Source organism: Diabrotica virgifera, chromosome 6 (genome assembly GCF_917563875.1).
Source record: "Diabrotica virgifera virgifera chromosome 6, PGI_DIABVI_V3a".
Lineage (NCBI taxonomy): Eukaryota > Metazoa > Arthropoda > Insecta > Coleoptera > Chrysomelidae > Diabrotica > Diabrotica virgifera.
The window spans coordinates 139,837,214-139,851,171 of record NC_065448.1 but is presented as its reverse complement, the minus strand read 5'-3'; the positions used below and the strand labels follow the sequence as shown (position 1 = coordinate 139,851,171).

General features: G+C 35.3%; 1 protein-coding gene across 1 annotated transcript in view; it reads right to left on the bottom strand.

Annotated features, from left to right (window-relative positions):
* LOC114325310 (coiled-coil domain-containing protein CG32809-like) overlaps positions 1–13,958 on the bottom strand; it is an 837,016-nt gene that overhangs the window by 105,102 nt on the left and 717,956 nt on the right. The window contains exon 4 of the mRNA XM_050653062.1: positions 1,885–2,033. Within this exon, the coding sequence (XP_050509019.1) occupies positions 1,885–2,033 (149 nt within the window). The remainder of the gene's footprint in view (positions 1–1,884; positions 2,034–13,958) is intronic.

Sequence of the window (13,958 nt, the reverse complement as noted above, 5' to 3'; positions counted from 1 at the left end):
CCCAGCGCTACTACATGTAATAATAATTATTACATGTACTTGCTCTGGCCAATTTTTTGTATGACACGGTGACAGGAAAATACAGCGTGTTTTATATGTTCGTTCATGGGTATTCTTTTATTTTTCCTACTGTATATTTAATTAAAACAACAATAAGACTAACAACACTATATAATATAACAAAGAAATAAAATCAACTACTTACTTAGTCTTAGTGACTGCCTAAATGTTCAAATTGTTGCTCATCATTTTCGATGCAAGCATTTGCTCTTTCAAGAGTAGATTGAATAGCAACATATTTAACTGTTTCAGATTTTTATTTATGGGGACGGATTAAAGACTTTGTTTTTGCCGCTTGGACCACTACTCGATAAAACATGATCTAGAATCTAGAGAATACGAAACGCCATTCAAAGCATTGCGAAAGCAGAAATTGAGACTGCTGTTCAATCTACTCTTGAAAGAGTAAATACTTGCATCGAAAATGATGGGCAACAACTTGAACATTTGGGTCGTAACTAAGTAAGTATGTAGTTGCTTTTATTTCTTTCTTATATTTTATAGTGTTGTTTGTCTTATTGTTGTTTTAATTAATTATATACGTTTACATCTGGAAAATGCTGCTTTGTTTTTTCCATAGCACACTACTTTTCCTTAACTTCGTTTACCGGTGACATTACAGTTGCTTAAAATTTACACGTTTCTTAAGATATCTCGAGATAGAAAAAAGGTATCGACATGCGGTTTTCGGTATTATGTTGCTAATTTGGTCTAATTTTGTAATACAGGATTAAAAATGCATACTTGTATTTAATATTTCCAAAGAAAACTAGATTTCTGAAAATAATTAAATAACGCCTACTAGCTTGCGCTTTACTTATTAGGCTATTTCGAAAATATGACAAGTACATTGGCGATAAAAAGCTGTTTTCAACAAGACTAAGTATGCAAAATTCAATTTAGCAGAACCGGACTTACAGCCATTTTTTCATAAGAAGGTTCCCACTCACCCCCACCTCTTATTTGCAAAGGTAGACTTAAACTTGTGAAATCAAATATGCGCATAATTTTATGAAGAATACGATGATTGGATTTCCAGTGCCCTTTCATTAGTTAAATTTTGTAAAATTTTGATTTTTTAATTTTTGATATTCAATTACGCCCTCTAGCGGTGGACCTACAATTATGAAAATAATTTCCAGGCTTTTCCCGAGGCAACTTTTGTTATAAATATTTTTTTCTCAAAGCTGTACTATAAGCGGTTCCTGAGATATTCTTCCTGAGAGCCATTCTTATTGGGACACCCGGTACACTACACGAAGGACAAACAGATAAATTTGAGTGCCGGTAATTTTGGTACTATTAAATTTTGAAGATGGAGGTACAAATGATATAGGAAATATCTTTTGTACCAAATGACAAGGAAATATGTATGTATTTAGCAAATATCCACGTCCCGAGAGATGGTAACTAAAAGATAAACAATGGTAAACTAAAGAAGATTTGTTCTAAGATCGTCGTTTTTTTTAATCTTACTATGTCATCTTCCAGTTTTGTATAATACAAAAAATTGTAACTGCCAATGTCTTTAAAAACTTAAATTCCCTTACTTTATTGTAGTCGGACCCATCTTAACGTTAATTAAAAATCCATAAAAATAAATAGTTTACTATAAATTATCATGTCAAATATAGAAAATGAAATGGGAAAGTGAACTGAGAAATTTGTAGTTTTCGTAAATGTCCTTGTATATATTATATACGGTATAAATATTCCTATACAATACATTACATATAATACACAACGTGCTTTTAGCTACTGACCACTTTCAGTACACTCCCCAATTCTAATTGTAAAGGTAAACCAAGTATAAAATTTAATTACCTCAAGGTCCATTGTCCTAGATAAAGGTCCACCCTGACCAGACATAGCTAAATACTGTTGATCACCTCCTAATGTATGCCTCCTGGGGTCGTCCCGTCTTGTGTTTCTACTCCTGCCTCTCACCTCTCCACCTTCATTATCACTACGAGCTGAAACAATAATGACATTAAGTCAAAATGGGAATATAAAATTTTAAAGGTCGGTTTAAAGTAATTAGTATAGTTTAAAAGCAATTATTGTAAAACAATATTAAAGAAAATCGTATCCTTCATAACTATTTTTAATAAACATTTTGTTCAATACAAGCATTTCTGCTTTTTTTGTTGAACATTTCTTTAGGACTCTCCCATATCAGTCGTGGAAAGGGTGTTACGACAAACTTTAATAAGGGACCTCTGGGGGCTAGCTACGCCACTGATTACATACAGGGTATTTCAGATAGACTGCTTATAGGTTCTCTAAAATAATCGGATTTGAAATCTAAAAATATGTACTTTAATATAATTGCAGCAAACCTACTCGTCTACACTAATTTCAACTAGCTATTACTTAGTCCACTGAAATATTCTCAACTGCTCAAAATTGGCAAAGAAGACGAAAACCTTTTGCAAATATGTTTTCGACCCTCAGGAATCCGAATCTGAAATTAGTTTTGCGAGAAAATGCCGGGAAATCCGGAAAAATCGTAAAATAGAGCTTTTCTGCAGTTTTCTTGAAAACTACAATAGCTAGCAGAAAAATAATCAAACCATCGTGTTCATTGGACGATTTTACATAAAAATAGATGTTCTTTTTTGCGACAAAATGCCGGGAAATCCGGAAAAATCGTAAAATAGAGATTTTTCGCAATTTTCTCGGCAACTACAGCAGCTAGCGGAAAAATAATTAAACCATCGTGTTTATTGGACGATTTTACATAAAAATAGAGGTGCTTTTTTGCGAGAAAATTCCGGAAAATCCGAAAAAAACCGTAAAATAGAGATTTTTCGCAATTTTCTCGAAAACTACAGTGGCTAGCGGAAAAATAATCAAACCATGGTGTTTATTGGACGATTTTACATAAAAATAGATGTGCTTTTTTGCGAGAAAATGCAAGGAAATCCGGAAAATTGTTAAATAGGAGATTTTACGCAATTTTCTCGAAAACTACAGTAGCTAGCGGAAAAATAATTAAACCATCGTGTTTATTGGATGATTTTACATAGGAATAGATGTTTAGTAAAAAATAAAAGTAATCCCAACGATAAGGAATTAAATTCTTGTGTAAAGTGATAAAAACTTGTGTGATATCGAATGTAAACAAAGCAGGTTTTACAGTAGGTGGAAACAAAACAATATAATATTATTGTGAATGGTGTATTTCTACAGGAAAATAAAGCATATTAATAAACAGAATCAGCTGAAAGTAGAAAACTTTATTATAATATAATTAATGTTATTATAAACAGATAACCAGGGTCGGATTTTGATTTTTACCTAGGAATAAAAGTGCTGGAAAATTAGTAACGGCCAGCGCGGGCGCGGGTGGGAATTTGAACTGTGAGTAGAGTTCTCCACGAAACTTCACCCGTGACGCATTGACTAATAACTCTAGCACGAAAAATAGCTAGGAATTAAGAACAATGAGTTCAGATAGCGAATTAGCTGATGAAATGAAAAGGAGAAGGGAAGAGGAGGAACATGATGAAAATGATGTGAGAATTAGCAATGGATATAAAAGACATAAAAAAAGAACAATATAGATCTGGAGACGAAATCACACAACTAAAGAATGAAATTAAAGAACTGAAAGATCAACAAAGCGGCTACAAAGATGAAATAAAAAAGTGCGAGAAACAAACGAAAAAGCTATAAAACAAATAGATCGATAAGAAAAAGAAATTAGTAAAGCAAATGAAAAATAGAGAAATTGGAAAATGAAAGAAAGAGGAAAAATGTAATAATCATCATCATCAATGGTGCTACAGCCCTATGAAAGAGCCTCGACCTTCCCAAGTCTATTACGCCAGTCAGTCCTATCCATTGCCAACCGTTGCCAGTTTGCTGCGCCTATTTTTCTCCCATCCTCATCTACGCCATCTTTCCATCTAAGTTTTGGCCTACCCCTATTTCTACTTCCCACCGGTTGTGACATAAGAATTCTTCTAGGAGGGTTGCTATGCTGTGATCTTGCTAGATGTCCTGCACATCTTAGTCTTCCTATTCTTATAAGAGGTACTACGTCTTAAAAAATGTACTAATACAAGGAATAAAAATTGATACAAATGATCAGAAAGTTTTACGAGGGGATATAGAGAATTTTATAGAAATAGAGCTACAAGTTTCAGTAGATGTAAATGGAGCAGGAAAATAGGAGAAAATACTGTCATAGTGGAACTTAACAGCGTGAAAAACAAAATTGAAATAATGAAAAATAAAGGTAAATTAAAAACCAAAAAGGACGAAAGAATCTATATTAATGATGATATGTCAAAAGAAGAAAGAATTATCCAGAAAGAAATTAGAAGCAAAGCTATGGTAGCGAGGCATAATGAAAAAAATGTAAAAATAGGATACCAGAAGCTAATCATTAATGGTGAAATATGGACATGGAATAGCAGTCAACAACAACTCATAAAAGAGAAAAATATACAACCAAAAAACTTAGCAATACAACTAAAGCAGACTGAAATAACGGAGATGACATGGCAAAGTAAAGGTACACGAAATAGACAAAATGTACAGATTATTAATGAAAAGAAGCCCGTAAACGAACATATATTAGTAGGAACATGGAATGTAAGAGGAACATATGTATATACACCGTTATTAGGCGTCAACGCCCTTCGGTAGGGATCTATGGGGGAGTATCACCGAGCCGCAAGCCCTTATCCCTTGCCGTACTGCTCCTTCATAGGTCGATCAGATGCCCGCATATTCAGGTCTAAGCGCCAGATTCATATTTAGAATTTTATACTGACGCGTTAGCCTTTTTGTTTTCCGATGGCCTGGGCTGGGCTTGAACTCTCGTACCTCACGGCGAAGTGAAGTGCGGGTCAGCCGCTAGTCGCACTGAGCTATCCGATCGACGAAGAGGAACATACGAAGAAGGAAAACTGAAACACCTAGTAGATGAATGCAAAAAATATAAATTCGAAATAGTAGCAATACAAGAAACGGAACAACTAGGCCAAAACTCAATGGAAATAAATGACTATTTATTTTTTAATAGCGGAGGGGAAAATAGAATGTTAGGCACAGGATTTGTAGTAAACAAAAAGTTGAAAGATCTAATCGTTGATTTTAAACCAATTTCAGAGAGAATATGCATACTAAGAATAAGAGGAAAATACCAAAAAATAACATTTTTAAACATACATGCACCGATGTGGGGTGTAGGAATGTGTTATAGAGGTAGCACCTTTTATTGGAACGACCACATGAAACGTCATCGACGGGAGATTGTTTTTGATAACTGGTCCTCATAAGGCACTCAACTCTCACCACTTATGGCTCCACGTGCCACATCCCGGGCAACTGCATTGGTCTGCAGGCTAAACTAAGTGAGGGTAGCCAGACATGGTGATAGGTTGGACAGTGGCAGCTGGTTGTTACAAAACTGACCATGCTGCGAGAATCATAGCCACAGAAACGGCACATATACAGCGTTGCAGAATTCAAAGGGAAACCAATGCACTATTTTCCCAAGAGAATTTCTTCCCATGACGATGACAATTTCAGTAAGTGAAGATGGAATGTGTAGCGATCCGACTCACGCCATCTTGGTTCCGGGTCAGATGGTGTAAAATTTGCTACCGGCTGCCAAGGTGTGAGGGACCAGGCACCTGGCAGAAATTGTGAGACTGAATCCAAATTTTCATTTAATTTAAGAAAATGTCAGCGAATTGGTACATGGAACGTCCAGGGACTGATCCAAAACCCAGGAAAGTTACACATAATTGAAAAAGAAATGGCAGACCGCAATCTTTCGGTACTGGGACTCTCTGAAACTCACTGGAGAGGTAAAGAGCATTTTAAAACAACTGCTGGCAACGTCGTCTATTTTTCAGGCCCAGATAACAAAAGTACAAATGGAGTCGCAATAATTGTACCCTCTAAACTTAACGACTGCGTAATTGGATATAATACTATTGATGGCAGAATATCCCTTAAAATGAGAATATCCACCAATACCCTACACCTTGTCTAGGTATACGCTCCTACAACAGCTGCACAAGAAGAAGACATCAACAGGTTCTATGGTCGTCTAGAAGAAACTGTTCGCGCTATTCCGAAACGTGAACTCATCATAATTTTTGGAGATTTTAACGCCAAAGTGGGGTCATCTAATGAAAATATTGAAGGAGTGCTGGGCAAACATGGACTGGGACAGAGAAATGAGAATGGCGACCGTCTAGTGGAGTTCTGTGTAGAACAACATCTTGTAGATCAACATCATAGACCTAGAATGTAGAAACAGCAAGGAATCAAATAGACTGCATCCTAATAAGATCAAGATGGAAGTCGTCGGCCATCAACTGTAAAACATATCCTGGCGCAGACTGTGAAAGCGATCATCAACTCCTGGTACTGAACGTTCGACTTCGTTTTTAAAGTTCCCAAAAGAAGACCCCAGAGAAAAGTCATGTCTCTAAATCCATCAAAAATCAATGACTTCCAACACAACCTAGAAGAAGCTCTCTCTTTAGACCAAGTAGATAGTGACTTTCAAAGATAAGGTAATCGGATAAGATAAGGATTTATTTCAAAGATAAGGTAATCGAGGCTGCAAAAGACTGTGAGACAGCGGTTTCCACTGGCCGTAAGCCATGGATATCCGATAATACGTGGACTGTTATTCAACGCAGAAAATAACACAAAGCTAGACACGGAACAAACGATGAATACAGAGAGTTATCGAAAGAAATCAAAAAACAGTGCCGCAAAGACAAAGCTGATTACATCTCTCAAATATGCAGAGAGATAGAGGAACATGGCTGTCGAAATAAACTGAGGGATTTATTCCAGAAGATCACACTCCTTACCAGAGAATTTAAACGTCAAACGTGGTCTGTAATAGATAAGGAAGGTAATCTAAAGACCGATACTGACGAAATATTGGAAAAATGGCGAAACTACTGTGACGAGCTATATAAAAATAACGAGGTATCAGCAGAAAATCAGTGGCCCTCTAACTACCCTAGAGAACCTACTGTCTTACTCGCTGAAGTCAAAGATACAATTGAATCACTAAAGAGAAATAAATCCCCAGGCATTGATTCAATACCATATGAAATACTACAGTTACTAGGTGACAAAGTACTACATGTCATCCATTCTATCTGTGTCGCTGTTTGGAATTCAGGAAAATGGCCATCTGATTGGTGCACCTCAATTTATATCCCGCTACACAAAAAAGGAACTACTACCAGATGTGAAAACTACCGCACACTGTCACTAATAACACATGCTAGTAAAATCTTGTTGCATATCATCAAAAACAGATTAAAAACCTGTCTACATTACCAAATACCCCAGGAACAAGCGGGATTTCTAAAGGGTAAAGGTACAAGGGAACAAATCCTGAACCTGAGACAACTTATTGAAAAGTCTAGAGAATTTCAAGTACCTATGATTATATGCTTCGTTTACTACCAAAAGGCATTTGATTGTGTAAGCTGGATAAATATGTGGTCAATTTTAGTAGAGATGGGCGCACCAATGCACCTGTTGACACTTATTAAAAATCTGTACCAGTCTAATATAGCGACATTACGACTAGATCAGAAGTTCTCAAACCAATTCAAGACCGAGAGAGGTGTTAGACAAGGATGCGTGTTGTCACCTGACTTATTTAACATTTATGGTGAACATGTCATGAGGATGGTTTTAGAAGGATGAGCCTTTAGAAGGATAGGAAAATCTCCAACTTGAGATTTGCTAATAACACTTCACTTATAGCAGCAAATGAGCAGGAAATGTTTGATCTTCTGCGAAGAGTTGAGCACGAAAGCAATAAAGATGGTCTGAAAATCAATAAAGCTAAGACAAAAATAATGGTGGTCGACAGATTCGACACTATTCAACTGACTAACATGTTACAGGAATACCAGATAGTAAACACCTTTGTCTATCTCGGGTCTAGTATAACTAACGATGGCAACTGTGAAGCAGAAGTTCGGAGACGTATTGGTATGGCAAAAAATGCAATGAGTCGCCTAACTAAAGTTTGGAAAGACAGATCTATTTCTCAAAATATCAAGATGAGACTGGTGAATGCCCTTGTATTCTCAATATTTCTATACGGAGCAGAGACTTGGACTCTTTGCGCATGCGAGCACCAAAAAATTGATGCCTGTGAGATGTGGTGCTGGAGAAGAATGCTGCGCATACCATAGACAGCTCATAGAACAAACGTTTCCATTCTAAACCAACTCAATATTAAAAAAAGGCTGTCCACAATATGTCTGCAACGAATTCTGCAATTCTTTGGTCACGTGGTTCGCAGAGGTGACGACAGTTTGTAGAGATTAATAGTCTCTGGAAACGTTCCGGGGAGAAGATCAAGAGGACGCTCACCAACTAGATGGTCCGATCAAATAAAGAATTCAGATGGAAACTCATTCTGCGGAGCTCTTAGAGTAGCTGAAAATAGAGACCAATGGAGAAAGATTTTTAGGAATATTGGAAGAAATCACGATCCTCAGTAATGGGGAAACGACAAGAGGGAGAGAGAGAGATGCACCGACTGAAGAGAAAAACATAGAGGTAAAGGAAGACTTCTACAGTCAAATAGATACAGTATTCGAAAATATTCCCAAATACGATATAAAAATAGTACTAGGTGATGCTAATGCCAAAATAGGAAAAGAAGAAATATATACACCCACCATAGGAAAATAAAGTCTGGATGAAACAACGAATGAAAATGGTCACCTCTTAATAGATTTTGCAAAAGAAAGAAACATGATCGTTATGAGCACGTACTTTCAACAGAAAAGAATATACCAAGTAACATGGAGATCACCACATGGGAAAACCATAAACCAAATAGATCATGTGCTCGTCGAAAAAGACATGGAAAAATGTATAAAGAACATAAGAACATATAGAGGACCAGCTGCAGACACATATCACTTTATAGTCGGAATACAACTGAAACGGGTTATACCAGTTTTTAGAAACCAGCAGAAAAAAAGGTACAGAGTAACTAAACCTATTAGACTACTGTCAGAAGAAGAACAAAGTAAATATGAAAGACTAGTCACTAGAGAACTGGAAAATATTGCAGAAAATGGAAACATCGAACAAAAATGGACGCAAATAAAAGTATGTATGACCAAAGTAGCGCAAGTCAGTAATAGAAATATAAAAGATGGATTCAAGGAATGGTTTGATAAGGAATGTAAAATAGAACTGGATGAAAGAAATAAGTTAAGACTCAAAATGATGCAAGTGAAAACACCAGAGATGTAGATAAAATACAAAGAACAAAGAAAACGAACTAAAAGAATCATAAGAGCAAAGAAAAGAAAGTACAAGGAAGATAAATTGAAATGCATAGAGGAAAACTATAAAAATGAAGAAGCCAGAAACTTATATCAAGGAGTAAAAAAATGAGAAAAGGGTGTTCCAAAGAAAACCTGTACACTAAAAAAGCAAAAATGTAAGGAATTTAGTAAGCGACGAAGAAATACTGAACAGAGGGAGAGAATACTTCGAAGAGCTTCTAAATGAAATTGCCATAACAGAATATGCAGAAGAAGAAGAAGAAGAAGAAGAAGAAGAAGAAGAAGAAGAAGAAGAACCGAATGAAAATATTGATCAGGAAGAAAGACGGGAAAGACCGCCTAATGAAAAAGAAATAATAGGGAAACTAAAGAAAAACAAAAGCCCAGGTAAGGATGAAATAACAGCGAAATGTTTAGATATGGAGGACCAGTATTAATTAAGCATTTGGAAAAGCTGATAAAAGAAATTTGGGAACAAGAACACATACCAAAAGAATTGACTGAAGCCACACTGTGTCCAATTCACAAAAAAGGCGACTAAAGTTTATGCCATAATTACAGGGGAATAGTCCTACTAAACGTTGCATTTAAAATACTTGCAGTTTATATAAAAGACAAGATAACACAAAAGATAGATAATGACATAGGAGAATATCAATGTGCATTCAGAAGAGGAAGCAGCACGGTGGATCAAATTTTCCTACTGCATGAGATACAAGCGGAAAGCTACGAATACGGGAAATCTACAATGGCCCTATTCATTGACTTTAAACAAGCTTTTGACATAGTTAAACGAAAAGAAATATACAAAGCACTATGTGAAATTGGAATTAGTGAAAAATTAATAAAGATGGTAAAAGTTACACTCAGAGAAACAGAGAACAGGGTTCAAATAAATCGAAAGGAAACAGATAAGTTTAGGGTCGGTGCGAGGGGTACGACAAGGAATAGGAGGAAAGAAGAAGAAAGGTAAACCGAAAACCAGATAGAAGAAAGATGTTGAAAAAGACAAGTTTCTGACTTCTTCATTTTTATAGTTTTCGTCTATGCATTTCAATTTATCTTCGTTGTACTTTCTTTTCTTTGGTCTTACGATTCTTTTAGTTCGTTTTCTTTGTTCTTTGTACTTTATCTTCATCTCTGGTGTTTTCACTTGCATCATTTTGAGTCTTAACTTTCTATTTCTTTCATCCAGTTCTATTTTACATTCCTTATCAAACCATTCTTTGAATCCATCTTTTATATTTCTATTACTGACTTGCGCTACTTTGGTCATACATACTTTTATTTGCGTCCATTTTTGTTCGATGTTTCCATTTTCTGCAATATTTTCCAGTTCTCTAGTGACTAGTCTTTCATATTTACTTTGTTCTTCTTCTGACAGTAGTCTAATAGGTTTAGTTACTTTGTACCTTTTTTTCTGTTGGTTTCGAAGAACTGGTATAACCTGTTTCAGTTGTATTCCGACTATAAAGTGATCTGTGTCTGCATCTGGTCCTCTATATGTTCTTATGTTCTTTATACATTTCTCCATGTCTTTTTCGACGAGCATCTATTTGGTTTATGGTTTTCCCATGTGGTGATCTCCATGTTCCTTGGTATATTCTTTTGTGTTGAAAGTACGTGCTCATAACGATCATGTTTATTTCTTTTGCAAAATCTATTAAGAGGTGACCATTTTCATTCGTTGTTTCATATATATATATATATATATATATATATATATATATATATATATATATATATATATATATATATATATAGATAATGGATTGCTACGGCTGTCGCCGCCTCTCCATACCCAGCTTCCAATTTTTTCTATCGTAACACATATCTTTATCTAATTGCCTCGAATCCATTGCCTCCTGAATATTGTCCCTCCAGCTTCTCCGTGGTCGTCCTCTTCTTCTTCCCTCCGGTGGGACCCAGTCTAATATTTTTCTCGGCCAGCGAGTCTCATTCATTCTTTTAACGTGACCGAACCATGTCTCTTTTCAATATCATCTATTATAGTTTTTCCACCTTCATACGTTCTCTAATTGTTTCATTTCTTACATGGCCTATTCTCGAAACCTGACAACTTCTCCTCAAAAAGTCCATTTCTCTACTAAGTAGCTTCTTTTTATTTCTTGCACTTATGTCCCAAACTTCTACACCGTAGATTGTAGCGCTCTTCATTATACTTTCATATATTCTTCTCTTTGTTTCCTTCCTGATATCTTTGTCCCATAAAATTGAATTGATCTAGTGATGCTTCTACCTTTATTGATCCTGTGTTGTATTTCATCTTCACTATTTCCTCGTTTGTTAAATATAGCTCCCAAATATTTGCATTGTTTTACACCAACAATATGTCCTTGTTCCAATGGTAGGTTTTCAATGTCTTCGTTTCCCACTATGAAGTATTCTGACTTATCCATATTTATTACTAATCCTCATTGTTTCATGCAGACTTTATTTTCCTATGGTGGGTGTGTATATTTCTTCTTTTGCTATTTTGGCATTAGAGTCACCTAGTACTATTTTTATATCGTATTTAGGAATATTTTCGAATAAGTACTGTATCTATTTGACTGTAGAAGTCTTCCTTTATCTCTTAAGTTTTTCTCTTCAGTCGGTGCATGTATGTTTATAAATGTTATTTTTTGGTATTTTCCTCTTATTCTTAGTATGCATATTCTCTCTGAAATTGGTTTAAAGTCAACGATTAGATCTTTCAGCTTTTTGTTTACTACAAATCCTGTGCCTAACATTCTATATTCCCCTCCGCTATTGAAAAATAAATAGTCATATATTTCCATTGAGTTTTGGCCTAGTTGTTTCGTTTCTTGTAGTGCTACTATTTCGAATTTAGATTTTTTGCATTCATCTACTAGGTGTTTGAGTTTTCCTTCTTCGTATGTTCCTCTTAAATTCCATGTTCCTACTCATATATGTTCGTTTACGGGCTTCTTTTCATTAATAATCTGTACACTTTGTCTATTCCGTGTACCTTTACTTTGCCATGTCGTCTCTGTTATTTCAGTCTGCTTTAGTTGTATTACTAGTTTTTTGGATGTATATTTTTCTCTTTTATGAGCTGTTGTTGACTGCTATTCCATGTCCATATTTCACCATTAGTGATTAGCTTCTGGTATCCTATTTTTCCATTTTTTCCATGATGCCTCTCTACCATAGCCTTGCTTCTAATTTCTGTCTGGATAATTCTTTCTTCGTTTGACATATTTCATTACTTCTATTTTGTCTTTCACGCTGTTAAGTTCCACTATGACAGTATTTTCTCCTATTTCCTTGCTCCATTTACATCTACTGAAACTTGTAGCTCTTTTTCTATAAAATTCTCCATAGCCCCTCGTAAAACTTTCTGATCATTTGTATCAATTTTTATTCATTGTATTAGTACATTTTTTAAGACGTAGGGCCGGTTGTTCGAACGCTAATCAACAACGATCACTATCAAATATTTAATTACTGTCACCAATTTTCAATGTCAACTTTGATTGGGTTGCTGAAAACATAATTAATTATAATTATGAGATTAGTTAATCAATTAACATAACAATTATTAACATAATTGATTAACTAAATTTATAATTGTAATCCATAATTATGTTTTCAGCAACCCAAACAAAGTTGACATTGACAGTTGGTGACAGTAATTAAATATTTGATAATGATCATTTTTGATTAGCGTTCGACCAACCGGCCCATAGTATCTCTTATAAGAATAGGAAGACTAAGATGGGCAGGACATCTAGAAAGATCACAGCATAACAACCCTCCTAGAAGAATCCTTATGTCACAACCGGTGGGAAGTAGAAATAGGGGTAGGCCAAAACTTAGATGAAACGATGGCGTAGATGAGGATATGAGAAAAATAGGCGCAGCAAACTGGCAACGGTTGGCAATGGATAGGATTGACTGGCGTAATAGACTTGGGAAGGTCGAGGCTCTTTCATAGGGCTGTAGCACCATTGATGATGATGATTATTACATTACATTTTTCCTCTTTCTTTCATTTTCTAATTTCTCTATTTTTTCATTTGCTTTACTAATTTCTTTTTCTAATTGACCTATTTGTTTTATAGCTTTTTCGTTTGTTTCTCGCAGCTTTTTTATGCCATCTTTGTAGCCGCTTTGTTGATCTTTCAGTTCTTTAATTTCATTCTTTATTTGTGTGATTTCGTCTCCAGATCTATATTGTTTTTTTTATGTCTTTTATATCCATTGCTAATTCTCTCATCATTTTCATCATTTGTTCCATTTCGCTTATGTTTTCTTTACCTCAGGGCTTCCCAAACTTATTCGCACTGTGACGCCCTTGGGACTTTGCTATTTTTTTGCGACGCCCCTCAACCCAACCCCCAATAATACTTACCAATTTTAGTACTAGATGAGTAAGAGGTTATAGTTATAACAATTACACAATTTGAACATTTTTTATCATTTTTATTAGAAACTAAGAACGAAATCAAAATCTAGACACAAAAATAAAAAGTGATATTTATTTATGTAACTGCCTGGTTAGTGTGAGGGATGTGTTTGCTTTTTTGAGCACATCCAGTTTGGAAATTGTCACTCTCA